At 44.7% G+C, this 23,247-nt stretch overlaps 1 protein-coding gene across 1 annotated transcript in view; it reads right to left on the bottom strand.

Moving 5' to 3' along the window:
• Window positions 1-2,666: 2,666 nt before the first annotated feature.
• The window catches only part of STK40 (serine/threonine kinase 40), a 71,443-nt gene continuing 50,862 nt past the window's right edge, over window positions 2,667-23,247 (bottom strand). The window contains exons 7-11 of the mRNA XM_040337344.1: window positions 17,706-17,821; window positions 15,339-15,483; window positions 13,755-13,874; window positions 5,065-5,146; window positions 2,667-4,039 (exon numbers count right to left, since the gene is read on the bottom strand). Of these exons, the coding sequence (XP_040193278.1) occupies window positions 3,794-4,039; window positions 5,065-5,146; window positions 13,755-13,874; window positions 15,339-15,483; window positions 17,706-17,821 (709 nt within the window). The 3' untranslated portion in view covers window positions 2,667-3,793. The remainder of the gene's footprint in view (window positions 4,040-5,064; window positions 5,147-13,754; window positions 13,875-15,338; window positions 15,484-17,705; window positions 17,822-23,247) is intronic.

The following is a 23,247-nucleotide window of genomic DNA, read 5'->3' on the forward strand; positions in this document are numbered from 1 at the left end:
CTGCTCCCAATCAGACATCTGTGCAGGTACGTTTGGATCGTTTGGATTTGTCAATAAGCACACATGGACTGTTTTATTTAATTTTGCATATGGTTTTGAGTACCGCAATAAGACGCACTATTTGGATAGTGTTTTTTTGGACTTTCACTGAGGTCACCAGTGTGTGTGCTATATTAGCACAGTGATTGCATATGGTCAAATCGAGATATTAATTGTTTAGACATTAGAGTGTATCACATACACATTTCCCACATATACCATTTGGGATCACGTTTTCAACACCCCATTAGAGGTATTTTTTACTAGCGCCCTCTTCCCCCATTAGATTCCATTGCACAATATATCGTTTATGTTTTGACACAGAGGAGCAGCTGGATATTAAGTAGTAATTCCCAGCAGAGAGCAATTCACTTATCACTAAGTGGTTAATTGATTTCATTAGTGAATTATAATTATACTTAAATAATTTGGCGCGGAAACACATTTCACTTTATCTGTGCAGGTACGTCACCCTGTGTTCAGACCTTACAGTCGCTGTGTCCCAATATGAAATGAATGGGACTGTCTTTATGGGGGATGCATGAACACTTGTGCATATCCCTGTGCAGGAAAACAGCCCTCACGTGGTGGTGCGCACTAATACACCCATGTGAACTTGGCCTTATGGTGACATTTTCAGTTGGGAGTGGTAAAACCCTGTGGTTGAGTTGCATTTTTACTGCCCCTCAATCACTCCCCCCTTAACACTTGGCAAGCAATATCCATCTTTTGGGTCACTGAAGTACACTTACTTGTGGTCTCCTGTGACCCAGAATCAGCTAAAGCCCGCTGGCAGCCGATATCACAGACCAGCTTCAGGCTCTGGAATGATCACGACCATATTGTCAGAATCAACCAAGCTGCCCGATTGACAGCCGTCTCCGACTCCCAGCGCTGGAGGGGCAGAGCACTGATCGACAGTCACTGTGCTCTGCTCAGAGCCGACTGAGAAATGAATGATCAACAGTCAAGTGATTGCTTAGGTTTTCTGACTTACGGCTAGCAGGAGAGACAGTTGCAGCATCATACCAATGCTGAACATGGAGGTAAATATGAAGATTTGTTTAACAATCACAAACTTCTGCTTTAACACAACACTTGTTACTGTGTAACATACTGTATATGTGAATTAACACTTAACGGTCTGAATGTGGCCTTTGAGCTATACGAAATCACTCCCCCCTTAACACTTGGCAAGCAATAGCCTTTGGCTTATCATACACTAAAAGTAAAACATTCGTAACCCTCTAACTTCGTAAAGCAGGGGTCGGCACCCGGCCTGCCACCGCTAGATGTCCGGCCCATCAGAGCAATGATAAATTCACGAGCATCCGGCCCATCAGTGCCACGATTAATTCACGAGCACCCGGCCCGCAGACATTTTCGCTGCTGTCCTCTTCATTGGACAGCAGTAAGCACTGGTATCACAGGGCTAGAGTTATCTTTTTACATTTCACATTGTTAATTGGTTGCCGGGCGATCCTAGAATCAATCACCAGCCTGTTAATGTGAAAAGTTAACCAGCAATTCCCACCCCCATCCAGCCCTGTGATATCGATCTCTGCTCGCTGTACACCCGTGCTTACACACCTTAGTGGAGGAGAGTTCGTCCACCACAACCACACGTGCTGTGTAGGTAGGAGACAGAGGACCTCTCCTCACCCCTGTGGAGAGGGACCCCCCCCCCCCAGACCATGCTGGCTGGTGTCAGCCACCCTTGGGTGCCAGGATGGGGGAGGGGGCAGTAAAATCCAAATCCCCAGCCACATGATCCCTCAGGGTGAACTGGCTTTGTATTAGTGAAGCATCTTAAAGTGGGATAAAGTAGGAAGGTTTTTATTACCATGTTAGAATTATTATATTCATTTATTAGCAGGTGAATGTGACCCTTCATGCATTCACATACATTGAATCTGGCCCCTAAGTGGAAAAAGATTGCTGACCCCTGTCTGAAAGGGTAAGTTCACCTTGTGTAACATGTAACAAATCCACTAGCTCTCGAACTTCCCCCAATGTGACAGGCAGTGGGTAATCATCTTCTCCAATTCTCATTCTCTGCTCCGCCTGCCCTGCAAGGTCACTCATTCACAAAATTCTGTGAATAGAAAACTACAAGGTTCGGCTGCCTTGTGGCTGTTAGCTTGTAGTTATCAATGAACTACTATTGCGCTGTGGTAATTAATTGATGCTGCCGGTTAGTGCGCAACTGCTTGGCCATATGATGTATTACACACAGTCTGCAAGTGCCCTGCATTTCACCCACAATCTGCTGACCGTAGGTGCAATGCTTTCCAGGCTTCCAAAAAAAAATAAAAAAAAATAAGTAAACCCGTCACAAAAGTACATAGGCTGCTACCGACGGCGGTGTCTCCTTCTCAAAATGATAATTGCTTGGATGTAAAGGCTGACCCTTTGACGTCAATTAAGAAATAGCTAGCTAACACTCTTTTTTAAGACAGGTTTGTTTTAAGTTCAGGTTTCATTTAGGGTTCTTAAATCTAATGCTAAAGATTGCCTAGAGTTCGAATCCAGCTAGTCCCCATAAAAGCTGTGTAAGTGAAAAAAGAAAGTGACAAAACCATGCAATTGGTTAAACAAACAAGTCAAAAAGAAAACCGTAACAGAGCTTTATAAAAACAGAAAAATGCACACTGGCCTTTATTTAATAATATGGTGCAAACAGCAATGATGTGCCTAACAACCAATCAGATTTCAGCACTTTAGCCAATGCAGTGAAAGATCTGATTTGCCGTTATACGTTACCGTGTACTGGTTTTTACCCTGCCAAATAAAAAAGGGAATATATTTATATATACAGATATTTAGAGAGGCATATTTTTTTTAATGAATCATCAAAATTTCATGTCACAGTGTAACACAGTGAGAACACACCATTCCGTGCTTTGTAAAGGAACCTCAGGATATTGTTTTCAGACTAAAAAAATAACACATTCTAATAAATAGGCAAGATTGAGATCATACAGGGGGGGGGGGGGGGGGGAACAAAACAAAAAAAAAAGAAATCCCACAAGTCAGATGACAGGAGAGGATGTGGATGTTATAAGCCTGATGGTTATAACACAGCTTATTCTTTCTACATGGATATTGCAATCCAGCGGATATTCAATATCAAATATATATCTCTATATAAGGATATATATTATTTATATATATATTTATATATGTACACAATATCTAGACTGTCACCCCAGCAGTAAAATAGGGGACAAACTATGAACAAATAGCAAATAAAAGACAAATCTGTTCCACAGCAGACTCCTTCTAAATGCTGTATGTTTCCACTCTGTGGAACTTGCTACAAAAGAGAGGTAGATTTAATGTCTATGTATAGATCTATATATATATGTATATATTTTCTTAAAAAAAGCTGATAGCTAAAGAATAAAATTGTAGGAGATAGGGGGTTAAAAAAAAAAAAAAAAAAAGTATTTAATGCTGCCGTGCCTTGCGTGCATTGTCTGCAGCTAATGGCATCTGAATTTCACACCCTGCTTGAAAATAAATGCTACATTAGCTTGTATTCATTGTGCTGGAAGTGTATTGCTTTAGGATAACTGGAAGGGGCGTCAGGACTTATGTGCAATATTCTTTTTTTAGACAGAATCATAGTACAGGAAAAGAAAGGTGAGCGAGGCAAAGTAGAAGTCTAGCACCATGTAAACCTTTCACAGCTGAAGGAGATTCTCCACCTGATGTTTTCAATGGACAATGAAGCATCTAGGGCCTAATGGAGTTAGTGGGAATTGGGAAGAGTCAGGTGTGGTGGAGGAAGGTATCGCTGGGCCAAAATTGCAGCGTCCAAAGGGCTCACTGGCTGAGCATCATATCCCAATCTTCTAATGGGTGGGAAATTGCCAAAGTGACGTTTCTGAGGAAAGTTCTTGGCTTCATGAATTGTGTTTTTCTCCTCTGCCAGAAGAAGCTGTTGCCGCATGTAGTTTTCAAACTCATACTGAGATGATTCTTCTGTCACTTTAGCCTACACAAATAAGAAAAATGTCAGATAGAGAAAAACCTGCACTTAATCTCAAACCAAACTACAGTGGAAGAAACGGGTTGGACTTCAAGTTAAAAGCAACTGTCCGCTTTAAAAAAATAAATAAATCCAGATTAAAGTTCCCTGCAGTAGAACCACTTACAGTAGCCCGTTTTCTGCTTCCCTCCTGTTGATAGATAAACTTGGCTACATTAAGCCTGCCCATACATGGTTTGAATCTTGGCTGGTCCCTGCTAAACCAGCTGAGATTTGAACCATCTATGGCCAACTTGGTGGTCTTTTATAACGTGCGTTTCCACTTTTGCAGCCAAACTGGGATAACAACTACTTTATATCAGTTACAAAAAGTTGCAGCTCAACTTTAAGTGCTTTTTACCTGCCTTAAAAGCTTTCATGATCTTCCCGCTTTGAAACCTTTAGGAGGGGGAAGTAATATCCAACAGTTGACCCTGTTTTCCTAACAAAGGATAAACATTTAAACACCCCCCCCTGCATTGTAGGTTAATGTAGGATAGTGTGGGGACATCAGCCATGACAACGCCTAAAAATGTAAGAGATACATACAATTGAACCTTAAAGCTTTTGTAGTCAAATTTAAGAAAACCCCATGTTTTTTTTTTGTATTCCTTTTCACATGGCAGATCATAATTTTTTTTAAGATATGCCATGTGAAAAGGAATACAAAAACAAAAGCTGGAAATAAGCTTTAAGGTTCAACCCTAGGTGTGTCAGATGCCTGCGTTACCCGTCATGCACTGTAGTGCCACTCTAACCCCCTACATCACTATAAAACACAATAGTGAAGTAGGAGTTGAAGGTCAGAAAAACAGAGCACGGTGAGGGACACCAAGAGGTTCAGAATGCCGAAGACACTGAAGCCTGAAACGCTGGAATTCTGGAGATGCAAGTATACCAGCTTTCCTCTTCCAGGGAACTTTAATCTGGATATTTTTTAAACCGACACCGTCATTTTAGAACAGAGAACACAATTCTAGAACAGTCCTTACCTCCTGCAAATTTTCTGGACTTGTCACATGATCAATGTCGGGAACAACCTGCAGCGGGCCACTTAAGGAGGACATCGATTGCCTACAAACAGGAAATGCTTATTTAAATACAAGTTATGCCCTGCTTTTACAAGAGAAGAAAAAAGAAGTTGTCACAAGTAGAAACATGTGCAATATCGGTCTTTTGATCGAGAAACTTATTTTTTTTTGTTTTGTTACAAGTAAGGGGGACAATATAAAAAACAAAAATCAGTTTGTAAAAATGCGTCCAGCTTAGACGACAGCAGTCTCTTGCAGGGGTTCAGCCGCAAATAACCTACCCAGGTGTCCCCCTCCCACACAATCTCCTTCCTCTCTATCAGTTATGCTGTGCACAGGGAGAAGCTCCAGCCTGGGAAATGCAATAAGCCGACGTTATGTGCAATCAAGAGTTTCAAAAGGGACCTTAGTGGAATGCTAAATTCCAATTTATTTTTCTTCAAAGATAAACATGTTATACTTACCTGCTCTGTGCAGTTAGTCTTGCACAGAGCAGCCCAGATACTCTTCTCGGGTCACCTGCCGGCTCTCTTGGCCCCTCCCTGCTGTCAAGTACCCCGATAGCAAGCAGCTTGCTATGAGGGCACCCGTCCCATCTCTCTCCCGATTGGCTGACTTTGACAGCAGTGGAAGCCAATGGCCCGCTGCTGTGTCACAGCCAATCAGGAGGGAGAATTCCAGATGGCCGAGGCACTTGTGCACATTGCTCGACCGAGATGGGGCCAAACAGCCACAACTATCGGCATCCACCTACAGTGGGGCAAAAAAGTATTTAGTCAGCCACCAATTGTGCAAGTTCTCCCACTTAAAAAGATGAGAAAGGCCTGTAATTATCATCATAGGTATACCTCAACTATGAGAGACAAAATGTGGAAACAAATCCAGACAATCAAATTGTCTAATTTGGAAAGAATTTGCAAATTATGGTGGAAAACAAGTATTTGGTCAATATCAAAAGTTCATCTCAATACTTTGTTATATATCCTTTGTTGGCAATGACAGAGGTCAAACGTTTTCTGTAAGTCTTCACAAGGTTGTCACACACTGTTGCTGGTATGTTGGCCCATTCCTCCATGCAGATCTCCTCTAGAGCAGTGATGTTTTGGGGCTGTCGCTGGGCAACACAGACTTTCAACTCTCTCCAAAGGTTTTCTATAGGGTTGAGATCTGGAGACTGGCTAGGCCACTCCAGGACCATGAAATGCTTCTTAGGAAGCCACTCCTTTGTTGCCTGGGCGGTGTGTTTGGGATCATTGTCATGCTGAAAGACCCAACCACGTTTCATCTTCAATGCCCTTGCTGATGTGAGGAGGTTTGCACTTAAAATCTCACGATACATGGCCCCATTCATTCATGTACACGGATCAGTCGTGTTCCCTTTGCAGAGAAACAGCCCCAAAGCATGATTTTGCCACCCCCATGCTTCACAGTAGGTATGGTGCTCTTCGGTTGCAACTCCGCATTCTCTCTCCTCCAAACATAATGAGTTGTGTTTCTACCAAACAATTCTACTTTGGTTTCATCTGACCATATGACATTCTCCCAATCCTCTTCTGGATCATCCAAATGCTCTCTAGCAAACCTCAGACGGGCCCGGACATGTACTGGCTTAAGCAGGGGGACACGTCTGGCACTGCAGGATCTGGGTCCCTGGCGGTGTAGTGCGTTAATGATGGTAGCCTTTGTTACGTTGTTCCCAGTTGACCCCCCCCCCCCTCATGTGGTTATGGGATTTTTGCTCACTGTTCTTGTGATCATTCTGAACCCAAGGGGTGATATCTTGTGTGGAGCCCCAGATCAAGGGAGATTATCAGTGGTCTTGTATGTCTTCCATTTTCTATTTATTGCTCCCACCAAGCTGCTTGCCTATTGTAGATTCAGTCTTCCCAGCCTGGTGCAGGTCTACAATTTTGTTTCTGGTGTCCTTTGACAGCTCTTTGGTCTTCACCATAGTGGAATTTGGCATGTGACTGTTTGAGGTTGTGGTCAGGTGTCTTTTATACTGATAAGTTCAAAACAGGTGCCATTAATACAGGTAATGAGTGGAGGACAGAGGAGCCTCTTAAAGAAGAAGATACAGGTCTGTGAGAGAGAAATCTTGCTTGTTTGTAGAGGAGACCAAATACTTATTTTGCACCATAATTTGCAAAAAAATTCTTTCCAAATCAGACAATATGATTGTCTGGATTGGTTTCCGCATTTTGTCTCTTAGTTGAGGTATACCTGTGATGACAATTACAGGCCTCTCTCATCTTTTTAAGTGGGAGAACTTGCACAATTGGTGACTGACTAAATACTTGTTATGCCCCACTGTATGAATCCAGCCACAGAAATCACCAATGAAAGGATTTGTTATATCTGTTCAATAAGACAGCAATTTTGTTTGGGAGCCACGTTGCACGACCGCGCGATTGTCAGTAAAAGCGACGCAGTGCTGAATTGCAAAAAAAAGGATTTTTGTACTCACCGTAAAATCCATTTCTCTGAGTTCATAGACGGACACAGCCTTCATTGACCTTAGGGTTATGCTTCTTCCTACCAGGAGATTTAGGCAGAATTCTACAGCACTTAAGGTGTTAAAAACTTTCCTTCATGCCGCTCCTCCCAGGGGGCGTGGCTCCCCCAGGCATAACCCCCACTCTGCTCTAGCAGCTTCAGTTCGTAACAAGCAGTACAAACCAAGGAGGGGTGGGTGCTGTGTCCGTCTATGAACTCAGAGAAATGGATTTTACGGTGAGTACAAAAATCCTTTTTTCTCTTTCGTTCATAGACGGACACAGCCTTCATTGACCTTAGGGACGTCCCCAAGCAGTGTCAAAAAAATTCGAGGGGTGGGAAAATAACACAGCAAAAACAGGTTACACCCCAAACAAAACCGGAGTTACTCAACGGAGGAACTCCAACCTTAAACTGCCGCCTGTAACACCCTGCGGCCCGAAGGAGGCATCAGAAGATGCACTCACATCCACCTTATAAAACTTTGAAAAAGTGTGGACCGACGACCAGGTCGCAGCCTTACACACCTGTAACACAGAGGCTTGGTGTCGGAAAGCCCAGGAGGCCCCGATTGTCCTGGTCGAATGCGCCGTGACCCGAAAGGGAGGCGCCCGCCCCTTCAGGGCGTAGGCCTGAAGCACAACCTGTCGGATCCACCTGGAAATGGTGGCCGACGAGACTGCCAGGCCCTTACTGGGACCGGACACAGACACGAACAGCGAGTCCGACTTCCGGAACTGAGCTGTCGCCGACAAGTAAACTCGAAGGGCCCGAACCACATCCAGAGAATGTAAAATGGCTTCCTTCGGGTTCTTCGGCTGAGGACATAATGATGGAACAACAATGTCCTCGTTAATGTGAAAGGCCGAAACGACCTTCGGAAGAAAAGAGGGCTGCGGGCGCAGCACCGCCTTATCCTGATGGATGACCAAGTAGGGGGCCTTGCAAGACAAGGCCGCCAGTTCAGACACTCGTCTGATAGAGGTAATAGCTACCAGAAAGACCACCTTCTGCGACAAGGTCAGCAAAGGGATCTCCCGAATGTCCTCAAAGGGGGCACGCTGAAGCGCCGAGAGGACCAAATTCAAGTCCCAAGAAGGTAGCGGAGGGCGCACCGGGTGGGCCACATGCCGGACCCCCTGCACAAACGTGCGAACCAAAGAATTCGCTGCCAAGGGACGCTGAAAATAAACAGCCAGAGCAGAAATCTGACTCTTGATCGTGCTCAAGGCAAGAGCCTGGTCCACTCCCCGCTGTAGGAACAGCAGGATCCGGGACACCACGTAAGTACGGGGGTGCCACTTCATCTCCTCACACCTAGAGATGTATGCTTTCCATGTACGATGGTAAATTTTTCGAGAAGTGGACTTCCGTGCACGCAGCATGGTAGAGATTACCGGGCCCGACAGGCCCCGGTCCTTCAGTACCTGGTTCTCAACAGCCACGCCGTTAAAGCCAGTGACCGTAAAGCAGGATGGAAGATCGGGCCCTGAGACAGGAGATCTTCCCTCAGAGGCAGACGCCAGGGGGCGTCTGCCACCAGACGTACCAGGTCCGCGTACCAAGAGCGATGCGGCCAATCTGGGGCGATCAGGATCGTTGGAATACCTTCGGCTTCCACCCTGCGCAGCAGGCGGGGTAGGAGCCTTAGAGGAGGGAAGGCGTAAATCAGGTGATATTGACCCCAGGGAGCCACTAACGCGTCTGCCCACGGGTCCTTTGACCTGGCCACAAACCGTGGTACCTTCCGATTGAAACGGGACGCCAGAAGGTCCACGTCTGGAGTGCCCCATTTTTGGCACAGGACCTGAAACACCTCCGGGTGGAGAGACCACTCCCCTTGATCCAGAGTAATGCGACTTAGGAAGTCGGCTTGCCAATTCAGAACTCCCGGAATGTATACCGCCGACAGGGCCGGAACGGACCTTTCGGCCCACCGAAGTATGTGAACGACCTCCGTCGCCGCGGCCGAGATCCTCGTGCCGCCCTGATGATTGAAGTACGCCGCGGCCGTGGCGTTGTCGGACTGGATCCTGACAGGACGACCCTGTAGCTCCAGGGACCACCTGACAAGGCACAGCTTGATTGCTCGGAGCTCCAGGATATTGATCGGCAGGCGGGACTCCTCCCGAGTCCAGCGCCCCTGGGCTGACTGGGTGCCCCAGACGCCCCCCAGCCGAAGAGGCTGGCATCCGTCGTGACCACTGTCCAGCGGTACGGAAGAAAAGACTTCCCGGACCGAAGCACCGGAGACGTCAGCCACCATGCCAGGGAAGACTTGGCCAGATGGCTCAACCGAATCTGGCGATCCAGAGAAGATGGGACCCTGTCCCATCGTGACAGAATCTCCTTCTGTAGTACCCTGGTGTGGAATTGGGCATACGGAACCGCCTCGAAGGAGGCCACCATCAGACCCAGAACCCGCATGCAGAAGCGAAGAGATGACCACTTCTGGGTCAACAACTGTCTCACTGCAGATTGCAGGGTCAGCAGTTTTTTCGATGGGAGGAACACTTTTGTCTCCCCCGAATCCAAAACCAGCCCCAGGTGTTCCAGCCTCTGGGACGGAACCAACACTGATTTTCTGAGATTCAGAAACCAGCCGAACTCCTGCAGAGTCCGACACGTGATGGACACGTCCTCCTCTAACTCTGAGCCTGAAGAAGCTCTCAGGAGAAGGTCGTCCAGGTATCCCACGATAGCGATCCCTCGCTGCCGTAGCAAGGCCAGGATCGGGGCGAGCACCTTGGTAAACACCCGTGGTGCCGACGCCAGCCCGAACGGGAGGGCCACGAATTGATAGTGGTCCTCCCCGATCGCAAAGCGCAGATACCTTTGTTGGCTTGTGCAAACGGGAACATGCAGGTATGCGTCCATGATGTCTAAGGACGCCATGAAGTCCCCCTGGTGGAGGGACGCTATGATAGAACGGACCGATTCCATCCTGAATCGCTGCACCTTGACAAAGGAGTTGAGGGCCTTTAGGTCCAGGATAGGGCGAACCCCTCCCTTCTTGGTGACCACGAACAGATTGGAGTAGAACCCCCGAAACCGTTCCAGCGAGGGGACCGGCACAACCACCCCCCTGTCCAGAAGATCCTGGACAGCCCCGGACAGGGCTAGCAGACGATCCGGAGGAAGCTGGAGGTTGGATGGAAAAAATCTGTTTGGGGGACAAGAAAGGAACTCTATCTTGTACCCCGAGGCGACCACCTCGCAAACCCAACGGTCGGATAGAAGAGAATTCCACCGATCCACAAAGTCGTGAAGCCGTCCCCCCACCCGAGACCCGGGCGGGGGCAGACCTTCATGCGGAAGCAGGCTTGTCCGCAGGATTGTTCGGTTTTTTGAACCAGGGGCGCTTACGCCCGGCAGCAAGGGCTTTTGCACCTTGCGGACCTTTTCCAGCCGCGCTGGCGCACAAAAAAAACGCTATGGGGTAGTAAAAGTAGGACCTTGCTTGCGGCGAGGTTCCCTACCCTTCCCCGACTGAGGGAGCAAGGTGCTCTTACCTCCAGTGGCATCCTTAATGATGTCATCCAGGGATGCCCCCAAAAGCCGTCCGCCCTTAAAGGGCAAATCTACCAAGGCCTTTTTTGAGGACTGGTCAGCCGACCAGCACTTCAGCCATATAAGGCGGCGCAGAACCACTGCGTAGACAGAAGCCCTGGAAAGCAAAGGAATCTAATCCATATCCGCCTCGCAGAGAAACTTCTGACCCTGAATCAACTGTTCAGCCAGGTCCCTAGAGGACTCGGAAGCCCCCTGGACCTCCAGGTCCTGCAGCAGGAGCTTCGCCCTTTCAGTCAGCGTCTGAGCTACCAGGGCTCCGGCCAGAGCCGGCCTTACCACCGAACCCACCACCGAGAACAGGGAGCGGGCCACGGCCTCCACTCTCCTATCAGCGGGGTCCTTGAAAGCAGGAGCCCCCTCCACAGGCAACGTAGTAGCCTTACTCAGTCTGGACACAGGAGGGTCCACCGACGGAGGAGTGACCCACTTTTTTAAAAAGTCCTCCTCCAGGGGGTACCGGGTAGCAAAGCTTTTAGGAACCGTAAAAACCTTTTGCAGTGTATCCCATTCCTTATACAACATATTGTCTAAATAAGGAACACAGGGGAATACCTTAGCGGTACGCGGTGTCTCCGCCACATCCTCTAAATGAAGAGTCTCACGCACCGCAGTAATAAGAGCTCCAACAAATTCCTTATCAGCAGACTCCGCAGCAGAGTCATCCTTGCTGTCCATGTGGGTTAAGCCCGCATCCTCTGACACGACAGAACCAGAAGCAGCAATAGCGTTGTCAGATTCTGCGTCAGAGATATCCCCAGAAACAGCCTCCGGGGGGGGGGGGAGCTTTTTTACCCCCCAACCGAGCACTGGCTGCTTCAAACCTGGTGAGAAAAAGACTCCAGGACAGCCGACACCGACTCAACAGATGTGGCAGGGGAAGGGGCGCTAAGGGTTAATTCCGGCATTGTAAGGAATGAGGGGCCTGATTCAGGCTCCATATTGCCGTTGCCATTTCACCCCTACTGCCAAGGGCAGGAAAAAAGTCCCCCACAGGTCACCTCCCGGCCGCTAGAGCACAGTATGGGGCCCCCTGAGACTCACCACCCTCTGGTACAGCGCGGTCTGTGAAGGCAAGTGTGTGCTGAGGAGAAGCTGCAGCGCTGCGTCTGTCCCCTCAGATGATTCGCGGTCTTTTTTCCCCGCCGAAACGGCCACTAGAGGCCGAACTAGTGCTGAAAACGGCGCCGGCCACAAGAAAATGGCCGCCGAATAATACAAGCGCGGCTCCGGCAAAATGGCCGCCGTTGCGCAGTTTTAAAAAGACAGTGTACCCAAAAATGACAGTACACCAAAACAGCACACAGCACACACAAAAATGCCCAGAATGTCCACCACAGTCCCCTGCAGTGACACAGAACAGCCCCAGCCATACCACGAGTGAAAAAATGAGCCCCAGAGAAAAAAAAACCCTGCACAGCCGTCACCCAAAGGGGGAAGGAGGGAGAGAGGAAAGCAGGGAAAAACCCTCAGTCGACCTCCCAAGGGAAAACATTCCAGCCAGACCACTTACCTGAGTAAGGGGCCACTACTTACCTGTCCTGCGACTACCCGGCTGGAGGTATCCCAGACAGAACCAACGTCCGCGAACGGCATGGCTGTCGGCCAGACACACTGTGACAAGGCCATAGAGACCGGTCATATGTGTGCCCTAGAACCGAAGTTCCCCGGCCGCCCCTGGAGCAATGGGGCCTGTCGTGGATGTCCCAAAGCGGAGCTGAGGGCCGGCACACGCTCGAAGGCCGAACCTGGGGGGACTACAAGGGTCGAGGACCCAGCCTGTCACCCAGTCGGCTGTTGATAGAAGAATCGCAGGATTCAAAAATAAAAATAAAATAAAAAAGCGAGGAAAAAACTCGCAAAAAGCAAAGAAATTTGCAAGAAAAAACTCCAGAGTCCAGGACTCCAGAGAGAGCCTGACTCTCCTGACGGTTAGGCAGAAACAAACTGAAGCTGCTAGAGCAGAGTGGGGGTTATGCCTGGGGGAGCCACGCCCCCTGGGAGGAGCGGCATTAAGGAAAGTTTTTAACACCTTAAGTGCTGTAGAATTCTGCCTAAATCTCCTGGTAGGAAGAAGCATAACCCTAAGGTCAATGAAGGCTGTGTCCGTCTATGAACGAAAGAGAAAGTGGCCTGGTCTTTGGCCAGCCAAATGGTCCGGGGCTTAAGTGGTTTTAAAAAAAAAACCACACACTTACAGGGGTGCTTACAAAGCCCAGTTTATTTGTGCAAACCTTTATTCAAAAAACAAAACAAAAAAAAGGGATAAAAACAATTTGCTATATGTAGCTGCTTAAAAAGTGTTAGCAGAGTTCGGCTTAAATGTGTTAATGTATTTAAATCTGCTAGTACATTGAACACATAGCAAGGCTGCTGTACAAAAGGTGCCTCTACATATAATAGAGATCTATCTATCCATCCATCGCAGCCGCCATATCTAAAAAGATTGTTACACTGCAATATATTACATTTTTAGGTTTTAATACCGATTTAAGTGCAACAAGTCTCAAACCGGAGACATAGCAAATTAAATTTAAAAGATATGGGACCCTTTATTTTAAAACGGAATAAAATCAGTAACTTACCATGAAGAAATGATTCCTCCAAGAGACTCCAGAACCTCAGATGCAGTCAGGCGCTGCTGAGGATCCAAAACCAGCAACTTTCTTATTAGACAAACTGTATTCTCCGATACTCTACCATCCCTGTATTGAAGAAAAAAAAATATAAAAAAAATGTTTAGCTGGAGTAGAGTTAAGAACATCTGCAAACAGTAGGGGATGGTTTTCCATGTTACAGGTGGTCCAGACTTCTGGTACATCAAAAGCCATTATAGGAAAAAGACAGGGGAACCTATCCAGCAGAAGTCAGCTGTGACTTATTGAATAGGCAAACTTTTGAAGATTTGTAGCCCACTTTTAAAAGCAGTCTGCAATCACTGTATAAAAACAATTAGCATCAACTTTTGAATCACTTATTTTTTTTCCCCCCTCCACACAACACCCAAGTACATAGCTTCCATCTGCTCGCTAAAAAAGGAATTTATATAGTAATCAGTGCATATTTAAACGCAGATCACTGCAATTACTAGTAATAAAAAAAGTGCCATAGGGGAAAAAAAAAAAAAAAAAAAAAAAATTACCCATAGTTTGTAGACACCATTGTGCAAACCAATCAATATACGCTTATTGCAATTTTTTTAACAAAAATATGAAGAATACATATTGGCCTAAACTGATGAATTTATTTTTGTGGATATATATTATAGCAAAAAATGTTTTATTTAATAAAAAACCGCATAGGTGATCAAATATCACCAAAAGAAAGCTCCATTTGTGTGAGAGAGAGAAAAAAAAAAAAAAGCATGCAAATATAGTTTGGGTACAGTATTGCATGACCTCGCAATTGTCAGTTAAAGCGACGCAGTGCCAAATTGTAAAAAGTGCTCTGGTCAGGAAGGGGATAAAATCTTTTGGGGCAGAAGTGGTTAAGCAGCAGCCATACACATCTCTTGTACTTATAAAAGGCTAAGTTACTATACTTATGTATTTTTAAAATAACTTTTACAGGATCCAAAAAAAAAAAAAAAGCTACAATTTTCCCACTGGACGTGTAGTCAGTAGTTACCAATAGTGATAAAAATAATTTTCCTGGAGGTTCAGCCTAAACACAAAAAAAAAAAAAAAAAAATTGTGAGCCCAAAGATAAAAAAATAAATAAAAATAAATAGGAGCTGAAGGAATTGGGGGTGATCTATATTGTGAACCTGCGTGCATTGGGGCTGATCCGAGGTCTAAAAGGTGCAGAGTTTGGGGCTCATTTGAGACCTGAAGATGAAGGAATTGGGACCGATCTGAGGGTGCAGAGATTAGTCCTGATCTGGGGCATGAAGGTGCATGCAATGAGGCTCAAATAAGATCTGGAGGTGCAGAGATTGGGTTTAACCTGAGGTGTAAAGGTGCATGCACTGGGCCTTATCTGGATTCTAAAGGTGCAGAGGTTGAGCCTGATGCGAGGTGGAAAGGTGTATTCATTAGGACTCATTTGACATCTGAAGGTGCAGAAATTGGGTCTAAACTGAGTTCTAGGAGGTGTGAAGGTTGGGGGTCTGGTCAGAGGTGTGAAGGTGTAAGCAAGTTTAAATTAAATAAATAACAATTTCAACTTACTCAGGGATAGAGTATTCTGCTGCCTTAATTTTGCGAAATAGTTCTTGAGGTATGCTGTCATAGAAGGGAAACTGACCATACAACATGGTAAAAAGTACTACACCCAGAGCCCACATGTCACTTGGCTTTCCTCGGTAAGGCCGACCTTCGAGTCAATAGAAAGAACAGTTATAATTCTGGTCCAGAAGTGGATTCCAGAAAAAAACAAAAAAAAAACACATATACCCGGAACAAAAACTGATAAATATAAAGACAACACGTAAAACATATCTAGTAATAATGCAATATGTAGCTCTTCTCACAAAAAATTGAAAATCTTAAAGCGGGGGTTCACCCTTAGAGGGCACTTTTCCCCCTTAGATTTCTGCTCGTTATTACTAGGGGAATCGGCTATTTATTTTAAAATATGTGCAGTACTTACCCGTTTACGAGACGCATCCTCTCCGTCGCTTCCGGGTATGGGCTTCGGGAATGGGCGTTCCTTCTTGATTGACAGGTTTCCGAGAGGCTTCCGACGGTCGCATCCATCGCGTCACGATTTTCCGAAAGAAGCCGAACGTCGGTGCGCAGGCGCAGTATAGAGCCGCGCCGACGTTCGGCTTCTTTCGGCTACGAGTGACGCGATGGATGCGACCGTCGGAAGCCTCTCGGAAGGCTGTCACTCAAGAAGGAACGCCGGCTCCCGAAGACCCATACCCGGAAGCGACGGAAGAAGATGCAGCTCGAAAACGGGTAAGTACTGCTCATATTTTAATATAAATAGCCGATTCCCCTAGACCGAACGAGCAGGAAGCTAAGGGGAGATTTTTTTTTTTTTTTTAAATGGGTGAACTCCCGCTTTAAGAACTCTTAAAACATATGCCCCTTTCACACTGGGGCATTTGTTCAGGCGCTTTGGCGTTAAAAAAAAAAAAAAGCCTGTAAAGCGCCTGAAAGAAGCCTCATCTGCAATCCCAACGAGTGCTCCTAAAGCGCTGCAAAGAAGCTGCTTGCAGGACTTTTTTTGATGCCCTGCCAGTGCAGTGCCTCAGTGCGAACGCACTCGGGCTTTCACATTGGGATTGCAGATGCAGATTCTTTCAGGTGCTTTACAGGCTTTTTTTTTTTTTTTTTTAACGCTAAAGCGCCTGAAAAACGCACCAGTCTGAAAGAGGTCATAGGGTAGTGACTTCCGTTTTCACCAATTAGATAGATAATTGACAAGATTATACTGTGATAAAATTGCCAACTCTCATCTACTTCCAATATGTCAACAATCTTTCACCATGGTAGCCTATCTTAAGCCATTCAGCTTTGATATACACCCAAAGCGCTGGCTATCTTGGCCAGGGAAACCCCCTGCTCACCAGTTAACACAAGGATTCAAATGGGCAGCCTTGTTGATGGTTCCACCCACAATGGCCATGCACACCCTTATGCCGCGTACACACGGTCGTTTTTCAGCATGAAAAAAAAAAAAACGTTTGTTGGCTTCACATTGTTTTTCGGCTTCTAAAAAACGACAAAAAAAAAAAATTCGAACATGCTGCATTTTTTAACGTGTCGTTTTTCGGGTTGTAAAAAATGATCGTGTGTGGGCTAAAACCATGCATGCCCAGAAGCGAGTTATGAGACGGGAGCGCTCGTTCTGGTAAAACTACCGTTCATAATGGAGTAAGCACATTCATCACGCTGTAACAGACAAAAAAGTTGTAAAACTTTTTTTTTCATGCCGAAAAACGACCGTGTGTACGCGGCATCAGGATTAGATTGCTGTGAAGAATGGATGATTCAGGGACTGCATGCAGGAGACTTTGAATAAATGCAGTTTTGTGGGAGTACATTAAAAGCAGGCAAAAAGGTTGCTTCCCTACATTGTCTGACCTAAACCACACTTCAAATGATTTGTTAATATTCTGACATTACTGCCCGATGCCTAGAAGCACTGTTCTCTAAAGGAAGTTCTAGAACCAGGACTTTAGCTTTAACCAGTACATGAAATTAATGTTAAAACAGACCAAGAATGCCAAACTTCAGAGTCATACATTGTTAAATCTAATGGGAGAAAGCAGAATGCATATTCTTTGGTCACATGTCACCTATCCCCTCCTGGGCCAACGTCACCATCTTCCTTTTCTGTGAAAAAGCGTAGTGTCTTGTAATAGAAAAGACAGAACTGTGGACCTAAAATCCTTCACCTGGATTCATCCCCTATCCCCCACCCCCAAAAATTATCCTACAGCAATCCCCACTTCCCATCCAAGCCTGTACAAGCTTAACTGCTTTGGCAATGCTAGAATTTTTTTTTTTTTTTTTTTAAAGAACCAAATACAAAGTATAAACAAAAAAAAAAAAAGGCACAAGGGGTGCTTTTACAATGTTCCTTACCACTAAGTACATCAGGACTAATGTAGGCTGGACTTCCCCTCTGATCTTTCAATAGGTCATCTTCACTCACCAAGTGTTTCCCAAGGCAGAAATTAGTGATTGTTATTCTATGAGTCCTGGAAGTTGATGAAACAGAAACACACATGAACAATGACTGATTAAAACAAAAAAACAAAAAAGCAACAAGTCAGTATAATATTTAATTATATATTTATTATCCATTCTATTGAAGTATGTATTCTTAACCCTGGAAAGTACCTGCTTTTGCTTTCAGTCTTCAAAATTTCTTTTTTGTTACTGTGATCCAACTTAGGCCCCTTTTACACCTGCAGACCGTATGTCAGCTTTTTCATCCATCCGTTTTTGGATGAAAAAAGGGACATACATTAATCCCTATGAGATAGCGGGTGTCAGCGGATGAACATCCGCTGACACCTGATCTTATCAGTGTCCGCTATGGTCCGATTCTGTAGACGGAGGAAAATCCTATTTTTCCTCCGTCTGCAGAGCGGATCGGGTGAACACGGACAGACGGTCCGTGTTCATCCGATCCCCCCATAGAGGAGAGTGGAGATCTGACAGGGCGGTCCCTGCACAGAATGCAGGGACCGCCCTGTCATCTGCCGGATAAGCTGGGATCAACAGAGCGATCCCCGCTGAGCAAGCGGATACACATGTACGGATCCTCACGGGGGAAGAAAGGAGGTTTGGTAGCATGTGGAGGACATTACAAGGAGGCAGAACAGTTAAGAAATTATTTCATGAAAAATGGATTGTATGGAAAAAAATGGTTGCTTTGTGGCATTTTATAATTAAAGCAGAAATAAAAAAAGGATTTAAACCTTTTCAAAACAGTTCTATTCAAGGCATTCCTTGAAGGGCAACGGTTACAGTTACTAGTGTGCTTATGTTCTCAAACTGTCAAGCCACCAACTGGTTAGTGCCATAATAAAATCACAGGTGCAGCACCTACAAACATGCAGATCAAAGAAAATAAGATGGCAGCTTCCTTGGCTGTATGGTCAGCAAGGGTTTAGTTTCACTTTAATACAGTATGTCTGCTGGCCATCACATTAACGACTGGCTTGGCCAGATTTTTGGCAGACCTCAGGCATCAGCTTATCTTGTAGGTGGGGAGTCATTCATAAATACCTACCTAGGTAGAAAAACGTAAAGCTTTTCACAAAAGCACATTTTCATTTTGTGTGTTGCAAACTACGTCCTACTCCTTTCCTGTACAGGATCAGCCATCTGAAGCCAAAAATAAGAATATTTCCTACAATGTTTAATGGAATTCCAAGATGGAAGGTAAAACCTTTAACCCTTCTGTTGTCAGAACAGTGTTTTTTGCACAAATAAAGCTAAATTTTCTTGTCACATTATAAAGTTAAGTGGTGCAACTAGGAAAAAAAAAAAAAAGTCCATTTACATTTAGGCCTCATGCACACTGGATGTTAAAATAATGTGAACCAAAAAAAAAAAAAAAAGCCAGTAGCTTTCCAGTGAGTTTTTCAACTTTTTTGCAATATCAATTTTTAGCGTTCATTAGCGTTTTTCTTTGAGGTTTTTTTTTTTTAAAGAACATATTTTTTTATTATTTCAATGGATCAAAAACGTTAAAAGGGGTTGTAAAGGAATTCCCCCCCCCCCCTAAAATAGCTTCCTTTACCTTACTGCAGTCCTCCTTCACTTACATCATCCTTAGATTTTGCTTTTAAATGTCCTTATTTCTTCTGAGAAATCCTCACTTCCTGTTCTTCTGTCTGTAACTACACACAGTAATGCGAGGCTTTCTCCCTCTTGTGGAGAGAGCGAGCAGGAGTGTCAGGACGCCCACTAACACACAGCTCCTTTCTCTATCTGCAAAGTAGAGAGCATCCTGACCCTCCTGCTCGCCCCCTCAAGAGACTTTCTCCACACCAGGAAGAAAGCCTCGCATTACTGTGTTTAGATACAGACAGAAGAACAGGAAGTGAGGATTTCTCAAAATGGAAGGATGAGGTAAGTGAAGGACTGCACTAAGGTAAAGGAAGCCATTTAGGGAGAAAAAAAATCCTTTACAGCCCCCTTAAATGCTGGAGAGCGACGTTTAGTGTTTAATAAACGTTCGAGCGCATTTACAGCTGAAAAACGTCTCAGAACCCACTGGTTTTGGGGTTTTTTTACTGCTCAAAACCGCCACTGCCCAAAAACTACTAATAACAGCCCATGTGTGCATGGACACATAGGATAGCATGGAGAGTTTAATGACTGTATAAAAAAAAACGTCTGCCAAAAACAGCTGATGTAAAAACGTGCAGTGTGCATGAGGCCTAAAAGGGAGGCTTACAATGATCAGCTATGTAAAACCTTGATCACAAAAAAAAAAAAAAAAAAAAAAAACAGTTAGCCAAACTTCAGCTAATAACAAGTTACTGCTTCAAAATTTGCTAGTGTATTTAAATTTGCTTGTACAGAACAAAAATCACTCCTCTTTTCCCAGACTGACAATGCTGCTCTGCAAAAGGTGCCCCCTGTACCTCCAGAGTGAGGCAATACAGGAGGTGAGTTACTGGCCAGACCACCAGGTGAAAAAAAAAAAAAAACTAAGAACTAATGCAGATGCCACATCGAACGATTGGTAATCAGAGAGAGAAATAAAATATATATATATATATATATATATATATATATATATATATATATATATATATATATATGTGTGTGTGTGTGTGTGTGTGTGTGTGTGTGTGTGTGTGTGTGTGTGTGTGTGTGTGTGTGTGTGTGTGTGTGTGTGTGTGTGTGTGTGTGTGTGTACATACATATACACACAAACATTTTTGGGGGTTTGGGTCAATACTACTTTAACTGAATAAAGCCCTTGAATTATTGCCCCCACTCTGGTGTGCGTGGTCATATGTAATTTGTGTATGCAAGTGCACCCAACATACAGTATTTGTTTATATACATGACTATTTGTGTGGATGTGATGGTGGTGGCAATGGTGAGGGGGGCTGCCCAAAATTTTTGGTTTGGGTGTGTGTGTGTGTATGTGTGTATATATATATATATATATATATATATATATATATATATATATATATATATATATATATATATATATATAGACGTGCTTGGGCGCATATTTTCACTAAAATTTATTTTATAGCATGTTGATAGTGATAGGTTCCCTTTACTGAGACATTACACCCAGACACCTGCCATGAGGGTCCTGGGCCACAGGTGGTCTAGCAGAAGCGGGTCTGGAAGCGATCAGGTAGCTTTACACCAGCCCAATAACAGTTGGCTTGTCAGAATTACACACAATCCTGCGTGTGTAAGCCCCCTCCCCCAGTTGTTGCTCAAGTATGACATATGGTGGCAGTGAAAGGGTTAAAAAGGTAATTTTATGCACAAAGAACTAGTACACTTTTAAGAAACTTGTAAAGTACCTATAGACCAATTTTTTTTTTTTTTTAAGTTTTGGACAGAATGGGAACAAAAAATTAGAGCCTCCTCTGTCAGAATTTACTAGTATCTGGGGCTCTAGTAACAGATTTCCTTTTACTCCAGTCATACAGTTGTGCTCATAAGGTTTACATACCCTGGCAGAATTTATGATTTCTTGGCCATTTTTCAGAGAATATGAACACAAAAACTTTGTTCAGTCATGATTAGCGTTTGGCTGAAGCCATTTATTATTATCAATGAACTGTTTACTATTTGTAAATCATAATGACAACAGAAAACTACCCAAATGACCCTGATCAAAAGTTGGCCTCATAACATGCACACAAGTTGACACAAAGGGGGTTGAATGGCTATTAAAAAAGGTAACCATTCTCACCCGTGATCTGTTTGTTTGTAATATATATGTGTGTGTGTGTGTGTGTGTGTGTGTGTGTGAGAGTGTGTGCGTTTCTGAACTCTTACAGACCCTTGCAGCTTTCATCCAGTGCTGCACTGACATTTCTGGATTCCGAGACATGGGGAAAGCAAAAGAATTGTCAAAAGGATATGCGGCAAAAGGTAGTTGAACTGTATAAAACAGGAAAAAGGGATATAAAGAGATGGCCAAGGAATTGAGAATGCCAATCAGCAGTGTTCAAACTAATCAAAAAGTGGAAAATGGGGGGGTTCTGTTGAAACCAAACCACGGTCAGGTAGACCAACTAAAATTTCAGCCACAACTACCGGGAAAATGGTTCGGGATGCAAAGGAAAACCCACAAATAACTTCAGGTGAAATACATGACTCTGAAAATGTGGTGTGGCTGTTACAAGATGCACAATAAGATGGCACGTGAAGAAAGATGGGCTGCATGGTCGAGTCGCCAGAAGAAAGCCATTACTACGCAAATGCCACAAAGTATCCCACTAAAAATACGCCAAACAGCACAGAGACAAGCCTCAAACCTTCTGCCACAAAGTCATTTGGAGTGATGAGACCAAAATGAACAACCATAGAGAGGAGTCAACAAGACCTATGATGAAAGGTACACCATTCCTACTGTGAAACATGGAGGTGAATCGCTGATGTTTTGGGGATGTGTGAGTTACAAAGGCACAGGAAATTTGGTCAAAATTGTTGGCAAGATGAATGCAGTATGTTATCAAAAAATACTGGAGGAAGATTTTCATTCATCAGCCAGGAAGCTGCGCATGGGATGTACTTGGACATTTCCACATGACAATGATCCAAAACACAAGGCCGAGTCGACCCGTTATTGGCTACCGCAGAATAAAGTGAAGGTTCTGAAGTGGCCATCTCAGTCTCCTGACCTCAATATCATTGAGTCACTCTGCGGTGATCTCAAAACATGCAGTTCATGCAAGACAGCCCAAGAATTTACAGAAACTGGAGTTTTTTTGCCAAGAGGAATGGGTAGCTTTACCATCCGAGAAGAAAAATAGCCTCATCCACAAATACCACAAAAGACTTCAAGTCGTCATTGATGTTAAAGGGGCAATAAACGGTATTAAGAACTGGGGTATGTAAACTTTTGATCAGGGTCATTTGGGTAGTTTCTGTTGCGATTACGATTTAAAAAGAGTAAACACAGTTAATTGATAATAAATGGCTTCAGCCAAACACTAAGAGCCAGTTCACATTGGGGCAACTCGTCAGGCGAATTAGCCGCCTGACAAGTCGCGTCTCATTCTAGTCAATAGAACCGTTCTAATAGGAGCGACGCAAGTCGTACAGGAACCGAGAAAAAGGTTCCTGTACGACTTCGGGGGCGACTCGGGGCAACTTGCATTGACTTCTATACAGAAGTCATTTTGCAAGTCGCCTCTGAAGTCGTCTTCAGGACGCCTTGCCGAAGTTGTGCCGCCCCAGTGTGAACCGGCTCTTACAGTGAGTTTTTGTGTTATCATTCATATTCTCTGAAAAATGGCCAAGAAATCATAAATTCTGCCAGGGTATGTAAACTTTTATGAACACTACTAATTATTCAGTTATATCAGACAGAAAGTGAAGGAAACGATCCAACAGTAACACAAATTCAAAATGTCCCCAGAACAGAAAAGTGTGGAAAAAAGAGATTTTTAATACAGCTTAC

The sequence above is a fragment of the Rana temporaria genome, chromosome 2, assembly GCF_905171775.1.
Source record: "Rana temporaria chromosome 2, aRanTem1.1, whole genome shotgun sequence".
NCBI lineage: Eukaryota > Metazoa > Chordata > Amphibia > Anura > Ranidae > Rana > Rana temporaria.